The sequence below is a fragment of the Coregonus lavaretus genome, assembly GCF_964263955.1.
Source record: "Coregonus lavaretus genome assembly, chromosome: 5".
NCBI classification, from domain to species: Eukaryota; Metazoa; Chordata; class Actinopteri; order Salmoniformes; family Salmonidae; genus Coregonus; species Coregonus lavaretus.
This window is the reverse complement of record NC_139992.1, coordinates 37,929,908-37,949,800: the sequence shown is the minus strand read 5'-3', so window position 1 is coordinate 37,949,800 and position 19,893 is coordinate 37,929,908. Positions and strand designations below refer to the sequence as shown.

The 19,893-nt window shown below is 45.5% G+C and overlaps 2 protein-coding genes across 2 annotated transcripts in view; one reads left to right on the top strand and one right to left on the bottom strand.

Moving 5' to 3' along the window:
- The window catches only part of LOC311129780 (conserved oligomeric Golgi complex subunit 5-like), an 86,111-nt gene extending 71,511 nt beyond the window's left edge, over nt 1-14,600 (top strand). Inside the window, exons 14-21 of the mRNA XM_084162219.1 lie at nt 6,120-6,230; nt 7,287-7,349; nt 8,409-8,512; nt 10,399-10,636; nt 10,799-10,875; nt 11,288-11,414; nt 12,703-12,782; nt 12,954-14,600. Coding sequence (XP_084018345.1) covers nt 6,120-6,230; nt 7,287-7,349; nt 8,409-8,512; nt 10,399-10,636; nt 10,799-10,875; nt 11,288-11,414; nt 12,703-12,782; nt 12,954-13,080 — 927 coding nt within the window. The 3' untranslated portion in view covers nt 13,081-14,600. The remainder of the gene's footprint in view (nt 1-6,119; nt 6,231-7,286; nt 7,350-8,408; nt 8,513-10,398; nt 10,637-10,798; nt 10,876-11,287; nt 11,415-12,702; nt 12,783-12,953) is intronic.
- A 104-nt stretch (nt 14,601-14,704) lies between these two features.
- On the bottom strand, nt 14,705-19,540 carry LOC311128982 (NADH dehydrogenase [ubiquinone] 1 alpha subcomplex subunit 5-like). Its single transcript, XM_084161214.1, has 5 exons — nt 19,502-19,540; nt 19,003-19,047; nt 18,753-18,869; nt 16,847-16,912; nt 14,705-14,921 (listed from the first exon to the last, which is right to left on the bottom strand). Exons 1-5 carry the CDS (start codon nt 19,520-19,522, stop codon nt 14,820-14,822), a joined length of 351 nt encoding a protein of 116 aa, XP_084017340.1. The 5' UTR covers nt 19,523-19,540; the 3' UTR covers nt 14,705-14,819.
- Nucleotides 19,541-19,893: the final 353 nt, after the last annotated feature.

Sequence of the window (19,893 nt, the reverse complement as noted above, 5' to 3'; positions counted from 1 at the left end):
TTTCTGGTGTCCTTTGACAGCTCTTTGGTCTTCGCCATAGTGGAGTTTGGAGTGTGACTGTTTGAGGTTGTGAACAGGTGTCTTTTATACTGATAACAAGTTCAAACAGGTGCCATTAATACAGGTAACAAGTGGAGGACAGAGGAGCCTCTTAAAGAAGAAATTACAGGTCTGTGAGAGCCAGAAATCTTGCTTGTTTGTAGGTGACCAAATACTTATTTTCCACCATAATTTGCAAATAAATTCATTAAAAATCCTACAATGTGATTTTTTGGATTTTTTTTTCTCAATTTGTCTGTCATAGTTGACGTGTACCTATGATGAAAATTACAGGCCTCTCTCATCTTTTTAAGTGGGAGAACTTGCACAATTGGTGGCTGACTAAATACTTTTTTTCCCCACTGTACTTTGAAAAAAAGGTTGACGACATCCGCTCCTCCACTGGTCCCACTCACATAGAACTACCATACACCTTGACCTCTTTCTACCTTCTCTATCCAGATGAAATCCTGCGACTAGTGATGTCCGGCCTCCCGACAAACCTGCCCACTTGACCCCATCCCCTCCTCCCTTCTCCAGACCGTCTCTGGAGACCTTCTCACTTCCCTCAACTCATCCCTGACCACTGGCTTCAAGATGGCCAGACCCGCTCTCCTCCTCAAGAAACCAACACTCGACCCCTCTGACTTTAAAAATGACAGACCGGTATCCCTTCTTTCTTTTCATTCCAAAACACTTGAGCGTGCTGTCTCTGACCAACTCTCTCGTTATCTCACTCAGAATGATATTTTTGACCCTAACCAGTCAGGCTTCAAGGCGGCTCACTCAACTGAGACCGCTCTCCTCTGTGTCACAGAGGTTCTCTGCTCTGCCAAAGCTGACTCTCTCTCCTCTGTTCTCATCCTCCTAGATCTATCCGCTGCCTTCGACGCCATGACCATTCAGATCCTCCTCTCCACCCTCTCGGGGTTGGGCATCTCAGGCTCTGCACACTCCTGGATTGCATCCTAGCTGGCAGGTCGCTCCTACCAGTTGATGTGGAGAGGATCTGTGTCTGCACCACGTGCTCTCACTACTGGTGTCCCCCAGGGCTCGGTTTAGGCCCTCTCGGTTCTGTCATATCCTCACATGGTCTCTCCTATATTTGCTATGCGGATGACACTCAACTACTCTTCTCCTTCCCCCTTCTGACACCCAGGTGGAGACGCACGTCTCTGCGTGCCTGGCAGACATCTCAGATTGGATGTTGGCCCACCACCTCAAGCTCAACCTCAACAAAACTGAGCTGCTCTTCCTCCCGGAAAAGGCCTGCCCGCTCCAAGATCTCTCCATCACGGTTGACAACATTTTACATTTACATTTACATTTTAGTCATTTAGCAGACGCTCTTATCCAGAGCGACTTACAGTTAGTGAATACATTATATATATATATATATATATATATATATATATATATATATATATATATATATATATATATATATATATATATATATATATATATATATATATATATATATATATATATATATATATTATTTATTTTTTTATTTTTTTATACTGGCCCCCCATGGGAATCGAACCCACAACCCTGGCGTTGCAAACGCCATGCTCTATCAACTGAGCTACATCCCTGCCGGCCATTCCCTCCCCTACCCTGGACGACGCTGGGCCAATTGTGCGCCGCCCATGAGTCTCCCGGTCGCGGCCGGCTGCGACAGAGCCTGGATTCGAACCAGGATCTCTAGTGGCACAGTTAGCACTGCGATGCAGTGCCTTAGACCACTGCGCCACTCGGTGTCCCCCTCCCAGAGTTCAAAGAACCTTGACGTGACCCTGGACAACACCCTGTCGTTCTCTGCAAACATCAAAGCAGTGACTCGCTTCTGCAGGTTCATGCTCTACAACATCCGTAGAGAACGACCTTTCCTCACACAGGAAACGGCGCAGGTCCTAATCCAGGCACTTGTCATCTCCCGTCTAGACAACTGCAACTCTTTGTTGGCTGGGCTCCCCAGTTGTGCCATAAACAGACTACCTCAGCCCGCCTGGTGTTCAACCTTCCTAAGTTCTCCCATGTCACCCCGCTCCTCCGCACACTCTACTGCCTTCCAGTCGAAGCTCGCATCATCTTCAAGACGCTGGTGCTTGGGGAACTGCACCTCCTTACCTTCAGGCTATGCTCAAACCCTACATCCCAACCCGAGCACTCTGATCCACCACCTTTAGTCTCTTGGCCCACACACCCCTACAGGAGGGCAGCTTCCGCTCAGCCCAGTCAAAGTTCTTCTCTGTCCTGGCACCCCAATGGTGGAACAAGATTCCCCCTAACGTCAGGACAGCTTAGTCCTTGCCCATCTTTCGAAAACGCCTGAAACACTACCTCTTTGAAGAGTATCTTAAATAACTCTCACGGCGCCTACACAGTAGTGACACCATGCCAATTGATGAACAAAGGACAATATACAGTGCCTTCGGAAAGTATTCAGACCCCTTGACTTTTTTCACATTTTTTTTTACGTTACTTCTAAAATTGATTAAATAAATACAAATCCTCAGCAATCTACACACAATACCCCATAATGACAAAGCGAAAACAGATGTTTTGAAATGTTTTGCTAATTTATTAAAAAGAAAAAACAGAAATACCTTATTTACGGAAGTATTCAGCCCATTTGCTATGAAACTTGGAATTGAGCTCAGGTGCATCCTGTTTCCATTGATCATCCTTGAAATGTTTCTACAACTTGATTGGAGTCCACCTGTGGTAAATTCAATTCATTGGACATGATTTGGAAAGGCACACACCTGTCTATATAGGGTCCCACAGTTGACAATGCATGTCACAGTAAAAACCAAGCCATGAGGTGTAAGGAATTGTCCGTAGAGCTCCGAGACAGGATTGTGTTGAGGCATATATCTGGGGAAGGGTACCAAAAAATGTCTGCAGCATTGAAGGTCCCCAAGAACACAGTGGCCTCCATCATTCTTAAATGGAAGATGTTTGGAACCACCAAGATTCTTCCTAGAGCTGGCCGCCCAGCCAAACTGAGCAATTGGGGGAGAAGGTCCTCCTCAGGGAGGTGCCCAAGAACCTGATTGTCACTCTGACAGAGCTCTAGAGTTCCTCTGTGGTGATGGGAGAACCTTCCAGAAGGACAACCATCTCTGCAGCACTTCACCAATCAGGTCTTTATGGTAGTGGCCAGACGGAAGCCATTCCTCAGTAAAAGGCACATGACAGCCCTCTTGGAGTTTGCCAAAAGGCACCTAAAGACTCTCAGACCATGAGAAACAAGATTCTCTGGTCTGATGAAACCAAGATTGAACTCTTTGGCCTGAATGCCAAACATCACGTCTGGAGGAAACCTGGCACCATCCTTACGGTGAAGCATGGTGGCAGCATCATGTTGTGGGGATGTTTTTCAGCGGCAGGGACTGGGAGACTAGTAAGGATCGAGGCAAAGATGAACGGAGCAACGTACAGAGAGATCCTTGATGAAAACCTGCTCCAGAGCGTTCAGGACCTTAGACTGGGGCGAAGGTTCACCTTCCAACAGGACAACGACCCTAAGCACACAGCCAAGACAACTCAGGAGTTGCTTCGGGACAAGTCTCTGAATGTCCTTGAGTGGCCTAGCCAGAGCCCGGACTTGAATCCGATCTAACATCTCTGGAGAGACCTGAAAATAGCTGTGCAGCAATGCTCCCCATCCAACCTGACAGAGCTTGAGAGGATCTGCAGAGAAGAATGGGAGAAACTCCCCAAATACAGGTGTGCCAAGCTTGTAGTGTCATACCCAAGAAGACTATGCTGTAATCGCTGCCAAAGGTGCATCAAAACAAAGTACTGAGTAAAGGGTCTGAATACTTATGTTAATGTGATTTTTCCGTTTTTTATTTTTAATAAATTAGCAAACATTTCTAAACTTGTTTTGCTTTGTCATTATAGGGTATTGTGTGTAGATAGAGATATTAGGGGGAGGGGACTGGCAACCAACCTGTGTTGCTAGGCGTGGTGGGAAGGGATGAGAAAAATGGTTTCTGGGTGGGGGGCGGGGAGTTGTACGGTGACATGTTGGTTTGGGGGAGTTGGGGGTGTAGGCCCACCTGTTTTTGTTTATTTTTCTTTACATACCAATTTCGTTGGTTGATTGCAATCATTGCTTCTACTCATTCTCTCACAGATAGATAGGTTAGGTCTTGTTCTCTCACAGATTGATAGGTTGGGTCTTGTTCTCTCTCAGATCTTCACACACACCATTACGAGGAACCACATTTATGAACTTTGACACATCCCTGTGACTTTCCCTGTCCAATGAGTCATGAGGACTTGTGAATGTAGAAAAACATGTAGCGTGCGTGCGTACATAGATTGCATATGTGTGTGTGTGTGTGTGTGTGTCACTGTCAAAGCAGTGACTCACTTAGCAGAAGCTTCATTAGTAGGTTGGAGCCTCCTCCCCAGACACCCCAAGCTCTAAATATACACTCTGACACACAAGCACACACACACACACACTGAGATGCGACACACATAGGCCTGACCTACACACACTCTTTCTCTCACACTCACAGACATATTCAGGTGTGAACAGGAAGCTGCTTCAGGGCTGGTATCCTGACACCTTTCTGTGCGTGTGTGTGGGCACGTGCATGTGTCATGAATGCCAGTGTGTGTGCGCGTGTCTGCCATCCACACAACTACACTCTGAGGCTATAGTTAACTGTTGCTTTGCCATTTTTAGACCATTGCTATGGCAACACTTTGCACATGTTGTCTTATCTCTCGCTTTTTCTCTCTGTCTTCCTGAGATGGCCCGAATACCTCTCTCTCCGTCTTCCTGAGATGGCCCTAATACCTCTCTCTCAGTCTTCCTGAGATGGCCCTAATACCTCTCTCTCAGTCTTCCTGAGATGGCCCTAATACCTCTCTCTCCGTCTTCCTGAGATGGCCCTAATACCTCTCTCTCCGTCTTCCTGAGATGGCCCGAATACCTCTCTCTCCGTCTTCCTGAGATGGCCCGAATACCTCTCTCTCCGTCTTCCTGAGATGGCCCTAATACCTCTCTCTCAGTCTTCCTGAGATGGCCCTAATACCTCTCTCTCAGTCTTCCTGAGATGGCCCTAATACCTCTCTCTCCGTCTTCCTGAGATGGCCCTAATACCTCTCTCTCCGTCTTCCTGAGATGGCCCGAATACCTCTCTCTCCGTCTTCCTGAGATGGCCCGAATACCTCTCTCTCCGTCTTCCTGAGATGGCCCGAATACCTCTCTCCGTCTTCCTGAGATGGCCCGAATACCTCTCTCTCCGTCTTCCTGAGATGGCCCGAATACCTCTCTCTCCGTCTTCCTGAGATGGCCCGAATACCTCTCTCTCTGTCTTCCTGAGATGGCCCTAATACCTCTCTCTCCGTCTTCCTGAGATGGCCCGAATACCTCTCTGTCTTCCTGAGATGGCCCGAATACCTCTCTCTCCGTCTTCCTGAGATGGCCCGAATACCTCTGTCTTCCTGAGGGCCCTAATTTCTCTTTTTCTGTTATCCAGTCAGCACTCTGTCTGTGGTGTGAAGATTCAGATTTCTTCCAGATCATTCCATTCCCAATGTTATTTTCAGAGCTTGTCTATGACTTTTCCTCCTATTTTCTCCTCTCCAATCATTTGATTAAGTCGAGTAGGTATAATGAGGATTAGATAGGGAACCTCTAACTTTCCCAGCTGTGTATGTGTGTGTGTGTGTGTGTGACCTGCTTGTTATCACCTCTGAGATGAGTGGTGGTGAGGTGTCCCTCTCCTCCTGTGGAACATGGCCTGAAGACAGCAGCAGAAACTGCTAGTACAGCTGGATCCTGGCTCCTTTCCCGTTGTGTGTGTGTGTTGTTCCCTGGTCCCTACTCTGCTATAGCAGTGGGAGCTGACGTCTGGCTCCTGTGTGCCCTTGCTCTCACTGCTGCTGTGTGTCTGCTGAGAACTACAGGTGACCTGACTTTTTTTCCCTCTATTCCCTATTTCTCCTTCTCCCCCTCTCCCTTTCTCTCTCTCTCCCACTCTCTCTTTTCCTCTTTCTCTCCCTCCCTCCATCCTTCCCTTCTTCTCTCACTCTCTCTTTCGCTCTAGCTATCTACCCAGGGGGATGCCAGTCAGGTGATAGGGCCTCTAACAGAAGGCCAGATGAGGAACATGGCGGTGGTCAACTCCCTCTACAGACTACACCAGGCTGTTGCTAAGGTAACACACACACACACACACACACGATCACACACACACACACACACACGTATACTCACACACACACCATCACACACATTACACACATTACACTTATTAGCTTGCACTGTATTCTTTTTACATGTCCACATTATGTTTTAAATGTCCACATTATGTTTTATATGTCTACATTATGTTTTACATGACACTACATCTGTATCAGACATCTGACACGTGTGTTATATTACACATTATAAACTGGGTGGTTTGAGCTCTGAATGCTGATTGGCTGACAGCTGTGGTATATCAGACTGTATACCACGGATAAGACAAAATATTTAGTTTTACTGCTCTAATTACGTTGGTAACCAGTTTATAATAGCAATAAGGCACCTCAGGGAATTGTGATATATGGCCAATATACCACGGCTAAGGGCTGTGTCCAGGCACTCCTTGTTGTGTCGTGACTAAGAAAAGCCCTTAGCCCTGGTATATTGGCCATATACCACACCTCCTGAGGCCTTATTGCTTAAATATAGGAAGACTGGGATGGTAGCGTGACTAAGAGTTCACGCAGAAGAGTGTGTTTGTGTGTGTGCTGGTCATCTGATGTCACAATGATTTGATGGGGAAATGCTGACAACCAATTACCCTAGGTATTTGTAGAGTTAATGTATCTCATCACCCGAGGGAGGGAGGGAGGGAGAGATTCCTTAATATGGCTCATTAAATATGTATGATGTGTGCTGGGGCCTGTGTGATTAATAGTGTCATAAAAAGAGATTACTCTGCCATCAAATATTTAGTGGCCTGGGAGGTTGTCAAAATGTTACCATTTGAAAGCAGAGTGAGGCCGTTTCAGCAAGAACGGCTGGTTATTTTAGGAGGGAGGGAGAGAAGAAGGATGGGATGGAAGGAGGGACGTGGAGGATAGGAGAGCAAGGAGGATAAATGCTGTAATAACTGCTAGAAGAAGAATACGGAATATGTGGGGAAAGAAACGATTAGGGTTTGTCAGGATTCACTGTAACCTAATCTTTGACCATTGTGTGTATGCGTTTGTGTGTGTGTTCTCAGGTGATATCAGGATTGGGGTCATGTCCGCCGGCTGCTGAACATGCTCTCACTGCTTCACTAGAGGTAAGACAGACACTCGTCTTCTCCCATACTGCTCTACTCTTCTCTCCTCCTCTCTATAGTTATTCTCTACTGATTTCCTCTCATCTCTACTCCTCTATCCTTCCCCTCTTCTTTTTGCTCACCACTCTATCTGATGTGCAGATGGTGGTGGATTATGCTGTTGATTTTTCATTATGAGGTTTGAATGGGCACTTTTAGAACTTGGAACTGAGTTATGGAAGCCAAACAAAACATTGCTATTGCTGATGCATCTCACTCTGGGAGATAAAACGGTAAACATTGAGCGGAGTGTTTCGACTTTTCTTTGGCAATCACTCGCCTTTTCTCACTAAGGTCGTTTGTTGTAACTGGGAAAACGGTCGGAGGCTTGTTTCTCTCTGCGTTCCACCAATCCCACACACGCACGCACACACAACGGAGGGGACATTGTTAACTTTGTTGTGAAGGAGTTTAGAGAGGAGATCTGAACAGAGATCTGGTTATCTATCGCTGGCAGGGGCTTAGCCACATGCACACAAACACAAACACACACACACTGGGTCAGGTCTATTGAGTTTAGATTGATCTAAAGATGGAGCGGACGATAAACTGGCGGCCCCACTCCGAACCCCGCAACCGACACACACACATGCCCAAACACACACACACACAGTCTCATACACACAAATACAAACACACACGTACACACACACTCTTCCTCTCTCGTCTGACATGTCACGTGCACGGAGCGCCTATCCTAGAGCGCACTGCAAATGTCCTCTTATCAGCAAATCACATTCATGCAGCCAAGACGACCAGGAGCCACCTGTCTGTTTGGGTTGCTAGGCAATGGCAGACTTAAGCCAATCAGGTGTGTCCCTGTGGGGACTGTGTCCTTCAGCTACACACCTGGCCTGCAGATGCAGGGAGTTATGCTAATGTTTATTCAGTTCATCATTGTGTTTCCACTGATATTTGAGATGTCATTGTCTGACCTGAGTTGTTTCAAAGTTATGACACACAACCTCTTTTTATGCTATATTAAATTATACAGTCTCGTGTGTGCTTGCGTGTGTGTAGGGAGTACAGGCTCTGATGGCCAGTGCAGTACAGCCTCTCCTGCTGTCGGTCAGTGACTCCATAGAAGCAATCATCATCACTATGCATCAGGAAGACTTCTCTGGGTTAGTACAAACATACTTTAAGGCACCACACACATCAAGCTAGTTGCCCCCGTTCTAGGAGTAAGGTTGGGGTTTAAGTTGTTAAAGGGTAATGTTTACGGGTGGGCTTGGTGACATGGTGCTACAGAGCTTTATATGTGACAATAAGTTAACTGTGATACTACTATCTGATTGTCTCTGTGTTCCACCTGGCTGTAAACAGCATCTGTTGCTAATTTACATTTACAAAGTGTTTCTGTCTTTCCCCTGAGCTTGTGTTGTAATACAAACATGACATTTACACACACATCTACTGTTCTACACACACCGCTCTGCTCTCGTATAGCATCCTGTGTGTGTGTGTGTGTGTGTGTGTGTGTGTTGTCTCTTCAGCCCCCTGTCCAAATGGCCTTTCATGGTCAGATAAACCCAACATGGCTGAACTCACCCCTGCCCCCTTTCTCCCAAACAAATACACTTGCACACACACACACACACACACACACACACACACTTGCATTGCGCAGAGGGAGCTCCTTGTAGTGACCATCTTAAAACGAGTTCTAGCACACACTCACCCTGTTCCTCACACACACACACGTCCTCTGAGTGAACTCTTAGTCACGCTACCATCCCAGTCTCCCTGAGCCATTGACCCCACTGACCATCTCCCAGATATAAGCCTTAGGGACACAGTGGCAGAGTAGCTGTTGCAGGATTCTAGTCACAGAGGCGATATTGACGTGTTAAAAAAGAATGGGGGTTTTCATTTAGTAAAAAAGTCTGAATCACCAAGCATCCATGCATGCCAGCCAAGGTAATAGCCCTGTGTAGCCTAGCTGTGAGACCAGCAGCTCGCTTGTATATGTGTGCAGAACCAGTCTAGACCATAGAATTAGGAATTCATTTAATAAGATCGCTATGGTCTAGACCAGGGGTTCCCAAACTGTGGGGGGCGCCACCTAGGTGAGGTGGGGGGGGGTCCGGCTTTCAACTTACTCTTAAAAGTTGTAATAGTAGAATGCACAAGGTGACATGTCGAAATTGGGTAGTGCATCATCAGTATTCGTCTTGTCATTGCATACTTTGGAGAGCTATTTAGAAGCCCATAGATTTTGTTGTACTGTTTGAGTCACTCAAATATCACACAAATACACATTAGACATGGCAAAATGTATAGAATTGTAAGAAAATGAGCTTTTAAACCTGCTAAATATTCTCTCCGCCAACAAGAGGGGTGTGAACAGTTTGTGTCATGAACAGTGCTTGTGCACATAGAAATAGAGGGGGCCTGAGGGTAGGGGGGGGGGGGGGGGTGATAAGGTTTAGGAACCCCTGGTCTAGACCCTCTACAGTTACATTCAGATATTCTCCCTCCGTTCATGCTGCTGCTCCATTCATATTAGCCAGACTCCTCTCTGTACAATAGAGAGGCTCCCAATGGACTTGTAGACTCAGTTAGTCTTGGGGCTTTGCAGTCATGACACACACACACAGCTAGCAGGGTCCCATTAGACAGAACCACACAAAGGGTCCCTGCGTCAGTACTGTAGCCTCCTGCCGCTGGCTAAATGTTATCGGCCCCTGGCACACACTGGTTCTTCTGTCACGGCCATACATACAGAGACCGAGAGCTCAGATTGACATTTAGCACTCTGAATACAGACTAGAGTGCTTTCCGCTCTCTGATCTTACACAGACAAGGCCCTGCTGGGACTTAGCCGACTCGCAGCGCACACATACAGACATTTGCATACACACACACTCAGTAACACACACACACAGGTATAGTGTGTAGTCACTCAATCATTGTGGGTCAATGGCCTGAGGTTCAAGGTTATGAGTCAGACCCTTAGTCTGTGACCTATACTAACCATAGGGTGTGTTCTATATATGTCTGTCTCCAGGTCTATGTCCACCCCGGGTAAACCGGACGTGCCCTGCTCTCTGTACATGCGGGAGCTACAGGGCTTTGTGGGCCGTGTGATGGCGGACTACTTCCGCCACTTCCAGTGTGTCGACTTCATATACGAAAACGCGGAGAGCATCGCCAAGCGCTGCATCACACTGTTCATCCGCCACGCCAGCCTGCTGCGCCCCCTAGGGGAGGGAGGCAAGATGAGATTGGCGGCTGACTTCGCTCAGGTGAGGAGAAGGGCTGTATGTGAGGGTATTATCGGTATCTCTGTCTGTCTCAAGCTCTCCTTCTCTGTTTGTCTGTCTCTTGGTCTTTCTGTGCATCTTGAAGTTCACCAAGTAACTCTATATTCGTGTTCTCACAGTGCTATTTCTCCTCTGTATTTTTAGATGGAGCTGGCCGTAGCTCCTCTCTGTAGGAGAGTGTCTGAGCTGGGGAAACCCTACCGCCTGCTGAGATCCTTCAGGTATGTTATTACATCATCACTGCTTGTTACGCGTTAGTTACACAGTTACTACATAGTTATTACATCAGTTATTATGCCACACCTATTCCTGTTAAACCTTTGACTCATGAGATGGGGAACGCCTCAATAGCAGCGGTAGTTTCTAGAGTGAGAGTGGATCTTAATTACATTTACATTTACATTTTAGTCATTTAGCAGACGCTCTTATCCAGAGCGGCTTAATGAAGATGTTAGTCATTATTGGAGGGTTAGAGAGCTGTAATTCTCTCGGTCTCCCTGCCGTCTGCCTCTACTTAGATGCTAGGATAATGGTTTAAAGATAACGGGTAAAGGCTAATGGTGTAACATAATGAACATGTTATTTAGGCTAGACACCTCAATGTGTGTGTGTGTGTTTGTTTTTGTTTTGTAGGCCCCTGCTGTTCCAGAACAGTGAGCTGATAGCCAGCAGTCCAGCCGTGGGGGATCTGATTCCATACAGCACCTTGCTACACTTCCTGTTCACCAGAGCACCATCTGAGCTCAAATCACCTCACCAGGTACACACACACAGTATATATACAAAAGTATATGGACACCCCTTCAAATTAGTCGATTGTGCTTTTTCAGCCACACCCGTTGCTGACAGGTGTATAAAATCCAGCACACAGCCATGCAATCTCCGTAGACAAACATTGGCAGTAGAATGGCCTTACTGAAGAGCTCAGTGACTTTCAACGTGGCACAGTCATAGAATGCCACCTTTCCAACAAGTCAGTTCGTCATATTTCTGCCCTGCTAGAGCTGCCCCGGTCAACCGTAAGTGCTGTTATTGTGAAGTGGAAACGTCTAGGAAAAACAACGGCTGTGCCACGAAGTGGTAGGCCACACAAGCTCACAGAACGGGACCGCAGAGTGCTGAAGCTCGTAAAAACCGTCTGTCCTCGGCTGCAACACTCACTATCGAGTTCCAAACTGCCTCTGGAAGCAACTTCAGCACAATAACTGTTTGTCAAGAGCTTCATGACATGGGTTTCCATGACCGAGCAGCCGCACACAAGCCTAAGATCACCATGCGCAATGCCAAGCGTCGGCTAGAGTGGTGTAAAGCCACTGTGAGTGATGAATCACGCTTCAACATCTGGCAGTCCAGTGTGACGAATCTGGGTTTGGCGGATGCCAGGAGAACGTTACCTGCCCCAATGCATAGTGCCAACTGTAAAGTTTGGTGGAGGAGGAGTAATGGTCTGGGGCTATTTTTCATGGTTCGGGCTAGGCCCCTTAGTTTCAGTGAAGGGAAAACTTAACTTTACAGCATACAATGACATTCTAGACGATTCTGTGCTTCCACTTTGTGGCAACAGTTTGGGGAAGGCCCTTTCCTGTTTCAGCATGACAATGTCCCTATGCACAAAGCGAGGTCCATACAGAAATTTTTTGTCGAGATCGGTGTGGAAGAACTTGACTGATCTGCACAGAGCCCTGACGTCAACACCATCGAACACCTTTGGGATGAATTGGAACACTGACTGCGAGCCAGGCCTAATCACCCAACATCAGTGCCCGACCTCACTAATGCTCTTGTGGCTGAATGGAAGCAAGTCCCTGCAGCAATGTTCCAACACCTAGTGGAAAGCCTTCCCAGAAGAGTAGAGGCTGTTATAGCAGCAAAGGGGGGATCAACTGCATATTAATGCCCATGATTTTGGAATGAGATGTTCGAATAGCAGGTGTCCACATACTTTTGGTCTTGTAGTGTACCTACACACACTCCTATACACACTTATCTATACTGCTTCCAACCGTTATCTTTATCTTCACTTTGTATTAATTCTCCCTCTTCCACAGAGAGCAGAGTGGTCCATCGCTCGCTACTCCCAGTGGCTGGATGACCACCCTTCAGAGAGAGACCGCCTCACACTCATTAGGTAACTGCAGAAGAATGACAAGTCTTACAGCCTTTATGAGACCGCTGGTGGGTTGTTTGGTCTCACTCAGAGGAGTGAGTGAGCACCCTCTTATGGTAAAATGATGAAATTCCTATCGGTTCTATTGGGTAGTGTGTCGTTCGTAACTCCATCTCCTTCTGTGTGTGCTAGGGGTGCTCTGGAGGCCTACATGCAGAGTGTGAGGGCTCGTCAGGGGAAGGAGTTCGCCCCTGTCTACCCCATCATGGTTCAGTTGTTGCAGAGGGCCACCAGCGGAGCCCAGGACTCCAGGACGTGAGGAAACTACAGCTCCCATGTTGCAACTGTCTGTGTTTCACATGGGCATGGAGAACACCTCAGTGAAGAACACGTCCAAATATTATGAATGTTATGACTATAGAATTTGTAGAACAGACATGGCTATGAAAATCCTTAGCCTTTTTAATGGTCCACCCAACATGAGTTTCCATTATTGATATGACTTCAGTGTTGCTCATTTCTATGGATGTGATAAGGAGCAATTCAAACATTCCAAATGGAACGCCACCCACCATGTTGTAAGCACATTTCTGTTCTGCTAATTCTATGGCTATGCCACAGAGGGCAGCACAAGGGGGCAGTTACCTGTGCTTCATACTGGTGAATGGGAAATAAATGCTTGCTAGTTATTGGTAGGGGCTCTACTGGTTATAATGGTTAACATAATTTTGTTCTATTAAATGTTTTATGGTGAACAATGATTATCATTATAAGGAATGATTGATGGTAGGGCTTTAATAATAATAGTTAACCTCATCTAAGGGCTCTATTCAATCCATATGGCAGAAATTCAGCGATTTTAATTTCAAGGCAATGTTCCCGCCGTGTTAGCGGAAACTGCATTCACAGTAAATGCTGCAGATGTCGGCTCATTAGGAAATGACCTTTAGATTTATAGCGCGCTATCTGTAACGCTACAGCGATATGGATTGAATAGAGCCCTTAGTCTATGAAACACTTAATAACAGATTAAACTGAATCAGCTCTTTTCCCGTCTGGCCTATAGAACTGTTGATATGTTCTGTCTTATTTAATGATGTCCTGTGGGTCTAAAGCTCTAAGGTTGTGGTTATAATAATACGAGAAGTAAAACAAGTTGTCTGATAAGAGGGCTCCCTGATGAATGCTTGTATCCTGAGCCCTGTTTATACCTGGTAACATGCAGCATGTGTCCTGATCTTGTCCACATTTTGATTGTGCCCACATTTTTAGACGGGTGTGGATGCTTAAAATGATGTGATCTTCCTGACCACCTCCAGAAGTAGTCCCGGACAAATGTATTGGTTGGATGAAAGCTGTGGGCAGAGCTCAGTGACAGGTCAGTGGGTGGAGTTTAGAGTCAAATAAAATAATTGCCTTACAGTTGGCAGATTGGAGGTGGATGAGGGGCATTATACGCATGTCGAGACCCACATGGTTGCCAGTTCATATCCCAGTTGTGACTTTTGTTGTCCAATCTTACCCAACGTTTTTAACTTTCTGACTGAACAGCTTTAAATATGTGCGGTGCATTGGGCACTAGGACAGGACGATGCCTTTTCTCAAAGGTGGTCTATTTATAGCCCTGGTTACGCCTTGCATTAATACAATTTGGTTTTCGTGATCAAGATGATCCAATCACTATCTGTTCAAGGTTTGTCAGGTGTACACATGAGGTGTATTCATTAGTGCAAACTAAAAATGTGCACAATCAGAATGTGGACAAGATCAGGACAGGCATAAACCGGGCTCTAGGCATGTTTTTCAATAAAGAGTATCTTGCTATTTAACTTCCATTCATTCTCCTTGGTTTGGCTGAGTGTTTTTATGTAACTGTCTGAATTGTTTTTTTTGTTTTTTTTTTTTTTAATCACCCAGTACCCAACAAGGCAAAATGTCAAAGATTAGTTTTACAAGGATAGGGAAAATATTTCCCGTTTTATTTGTACATGCTTCATTGGGAATGAAGTACTTACACATTTACACAAACAGACATATGATCAATACAGGAAGTAGTCTTTAAACGGGCCACTTCCATTGGTTGACGGGAGGCTCTTCAATCAGTGGTTCCCATGGTTTCCACTCCGCCATCTTTCTGGATAGGGCCAACTCACACTCCGCCTGAGGGAAGAGGAAATTAGTGGATCAGATAAGGCTAGGGATGTAGGATAAATGGGGAAGGGAAGAGGGAGATACACTATGAGGGAGGTTTTTGAATGCTTCAAAATAGTTTGAGAAACAAAACAATGTCTCGGTAACCGTGGTTACACCTTGCATTAACATGGCTGTCATCATCCAATCAAGATGATCTGATCGAGATTTGTTGCGTCTACACACGGTAATAGAATGTATTTCTCATCTACCCACTTCGTCCCTATTGTGACCAGATTCCATGGTCCCTCCCTGTATGCAAATTCATCCAACCTGCCTTGAACCTCCCGTTATGACAGGCTGTATAAATCGACAGAAAACAGCTCGCTTTTATAATCAATAGTTTCATATTCATCATTACAGCCTACTTTTGTTACCCAACGATTTAAGACTGGGTGTAATAGGCTACTGTCCCGATAACCTGGACCTGTCCACAGCCGTACACAATAAATATTCAGAGAATCTCTCCCATCCCTAAAAACGTCACCACACAAACGATCTGAGTATCTGGATACGTGTACAAAATACATTTTTTGCACAGTAAAAAAGAAAAATGACACTTAGGCCCTAATGCACACAGTAAAAACAGAAACAGGTTAAGTTACAGAGTAGGCTACAAAGTGCATCTCTGAATGGCGCAACGCATTATCCAAACAGGTCTGAACAGGGTTGTTCTTTACACATCGATGTTTACATACGTTGTCTTAATATTGTAAATAACCTTTAGTAAAGGAATAAAAAAAGTGACATGCTGGGAGAACAACCGTGGTTTAGTTTCCTCCAAATCAATGAGCAGTGATAATTCGCTAACGGTACCTCAATATGATAACCTATAGCAAGACGTGTGGTCAAATTATAAAAATGCAGCAATCTATAAAAAGTGCAAAGGCGCATGCATGTAAAGCAAAGGCTTTATAAAGGAACAAAGTGTAAATCTGAAAGTAGCCCAAAGAGTCCTTCGTATTGAAGCCTACATTCGCCTATTGGACAGTAGCCTCGCTCACGCTTCGGCTACAGAAAGCTGTGCGCCTTTACGCATCAGTTTGGACATCTTCCGCACTTTTTTGATATCTGAGAAATGCTCATAATATAATTGAAAAGGATTGCATTATAATATCACTGTATTCTTTTCATATTTGATACAGCAACTGAAAGACTATTCACCCCTTGCCCACTGTTCATTCTGGCTAGATATAAAGGTACAGGAGGAACATTAAGCCTATACCTTACCATACAAGTGTCATGCACTGCTCTCTTCTGCTGCAACTCCATCATAGTCCATCCCTGCATGCATCCCCAATACATTTTTACTTTAGTTTAAATTATGCTATTACAGTCCTTGGCCTTTCTGTAGCCTATGATGTTTTCAAATATTTGATTTTGCGCTTGCATTGGATGTGGGAACGGGAGAACCCTTTTTCTCTCATTCGGGATAATGTCTCTTAAATATATTTTTCTATATGCCAATTTTAAATCAGAGCTGGACGCGGTATTGGACTGTGACATATCCAGCCTCAGTGCCAGTTGGCACTTGATTTCTAAAGACCATGATCTTAATTAAACCGGCCGGGTATCTTTTTTTTTGAGAGGCCTGGACAACCGTGACGTTGGCCAAATGTATACGCTTTCATTGTCTGGATTTGTATACACTTCAAGGATATCCGCACAAGATGCGTCTTCGACTACCTCTGGAGGTGGTCAGGAAGATCTAATCACAATCAGATCACAATGAGTCTTTTGATTGTCTACACCTGTCAACAAATGTGGGCACAACCAGAATTTGGACAAGATCAGGACAACGGACACATGTTGAAACCAGGCATAAACGGGGCTAGAGAAAGCAACTTTAGGAGGAAGATACAAAGCAATGAAAAGAGTGAGGCTCCTCTCTGTACCTGGTGAATGACCTCCTCGATCTGACCACAGTTGATCTTCTTCTCTAGTTTCTCCACATCAGGCTCCTTTCAATTGAAATGAAGACAATGAAATGATCTATATGGATTGAAACACATAGATGCCATCCCAAACAATATCTCGTAACATGATATCAAATACACTGCTCAAAAAAATTAAGGGAACACTTAAACAACACAATGTAACTCCAAGTCAATCACACTTCTGTGAAATCAAACTGTCCACTTAGGAAGCAACACTGATTGACAATACATTTCACATGCTGTTGTGCAAATGGAATAGACAACAGGTGGAAATTATAGGCAATTAGCAAGACACCCCCAATAAAGGACTGGTTTTGCAGGTGGTGACCACAGACCACTTCTCAGTTCCTATGCTTCCTGGCTGATGTTTTGGTCACTTTTGAATGCTGGCGGTGCTTTCACTCTAGTGGTAGCATGAGACGGAGTCTACAACCCACACAAGTGGCTCAGGTAGTGCAGCTCATCCAGGATGGCACATCATTGCGAGCTGTGGCAAGAAGGTTTGCTGTGTCTGTCAGGAGGCGCTACCAGGAGACAGGCCAGTACATCAGGAGACGTGGAGGAGGCCGTAGGAGGGCAACAACCCAGCAGCAGGACTGCTACCTCCGCCTTTGTGCAAGGAGCACTGCCAGAGCCCTGCAAAATGACCTCCAGCAGGCCACAAATGTGCATGTGTCTGCTCAAACGGTCAGAAACAGACTCCATGAGGGTGGTATGAGGGCCCGACGTCCACAGGTGGGGGTTGTGCTTACAGCCCAACACCGTGCAGGACGTTTGGCATTTGCCAGAGAACACCAAGATTGGCAAATTCGCCACTGGCGCCCTGTGCTCTTCACAGATGAAAGCAGGTTCACACTGAGCACGTGACAGACGTGACAGAGTCTGGAGACGCCGTGGAGAACATCCTCCAGCATGACCGGTTTCGCAGTGGGTCAGTCATGGTGTGGGGTGGCATTTCTTTGGGGGGCCGCACAGCCCTCCATGTGCTCGCCAGAGGTAGCCTGACTGCCATTAGGTACCGAGATGAGATCCTCAGACCCCTTGTGAGACCATATGCTGGTGCGGTTGGCCCTGGGTTCCTCCTAAGACAATGCTAGAACTCATGTGGCTGGAGTGTGTCAGCAGTTCCTGCAAGAGGAAGGCATTGATGCTATGAACTGGCCCGCCCGTTCCCCAGACCTGAATTCAATTGAACACATCTGGGACATCATGTCTCGCTCCATCCACCAACGCCACGTTGCACCACAGACTGTCCAGGAGTTGGCGGATGCTTTAGTCCAGGTCTGGGAGGAGATCCCTCAGGAGACCATCCGCCACCTCATCAGGAGCACGCCCAGGTGTTGTAGGGAGGTCATACAGGCACGTGGAGGCCACACACACTACTGAGCCTCATTTTGATTTGTTTTAAGGACATTACATCAAAGTTGGATCAGCCTGTAGTGTGGTTTTCCACTTTAATTTTGAGGGTGACTCCAAATCCAGACCTCCATGGGTTGATACATTTGATTTCCATTGATAATTTTTGTGTGATTTTGTTGTCAGCACATTCAACTATGTAAAGAAATAAGTATTTATTACGATTATTTCATTCATTCAGATCTAGGATGTGTTATTTTAGTGTTCCCTTAATTTTTTTGAGCAGTGTATCAAAGTCAACAAGGGGATACCCTCACAGAGGTTCATACAAGTTCAAGCTAATACATGAACTCACAGTTACAATGAGGGCTGGTAGGATTGGTTTTCTACTGTGTTAAACTTGTCAGTGCAATAGCCCTGATCACATTTGAAAACATTTGCCCCAAGTCTGCTCTGGACCTGACCATGGTCTAGCCCTGAACCTGACCGTGGTTAGAGTGTAACTTACTGCTTTGATGAGGTCAAAGCGGTCGTTGACCAGCTGTTCTGTGTACTTTCTGTAGGCTGCATCCTGAGGGATGACCTGGAGAGATGCCAGGATCTTACTGTACAGGATCCTCAGGCGCTGAGGGGACACACACACACCAGAGATACATTATCAGACAAAAGTAGGTGTGGTCTACTACTGCTGTTTATGGCCATTAGTGTAGCTACAAAACTACTAATGTTGTATATTATGGTGATTACTGTGGACTCACCTCATGAGGGTTGTGGGATACGGCCAGTCCCACCAAGCCTGTTGTCTGGGGAAAGTATTATACACAATGAGCATAATAGCTAGCTAGCACGCGAGACTACATAGTTAGCTAGTAATCTCCTGGGTAAAATAATCATATGGCATTCAGAAGGAAGGTGGAACATTACAGGACATATGGATAAAACGTAATGTAGCTTTAAGTTAGTATTGTGTCAGCCATGTAAGTTGGCTATATTTACTTCACAACGGACAAGCCACTGATCTAGGTAACTAACCCTGATATAGCAGAACGAAGTAGCTATCCGCGAACCCTCCAGCAAATGAGCTAGCTACGTTTTTTAGCTAGAAGACGAGCCAGCCTGCTACACTAGCTAGCTTAAAATAATGCTTGTCAATAGAACGCGACAAAGCTCATATCAATTCTAAAGTCAAGGAAACTAACTGAATAAACAAAAGCACATTACATTTTCACAAAATCATAACATGACCTCCACTAGTACCTTTTTCAGAACGCCAGCCATGATTTTGGGCGCAATGGATCCTGGGACATTTCTGTCGAATAAAAATGACGTCAGTGCGTCCTCGTTTTTCAAAATAAAAGCTCAGCATGTTTGATTGTGTAGTTGTAGTAAGTAGACATGAGTCCTCTTATTCAGTAGCCTAAATACATGTTATTAACTAACGGCTCCTACAATACATGTTCAATTATCATATTGGAAAAATAAGTATTAAAAATGGTAATTTATTATCATTCGATGTCGGTACACTACACATACTAGCAATATCCAAATAATGTAGGACTTGTATGCTATAAGCCGGACAGCCTGTCTATACTGTATGTCTCCTATAGTAAATTAAATCTTATTATGATAAACTTGTAGTGTGATAGTGA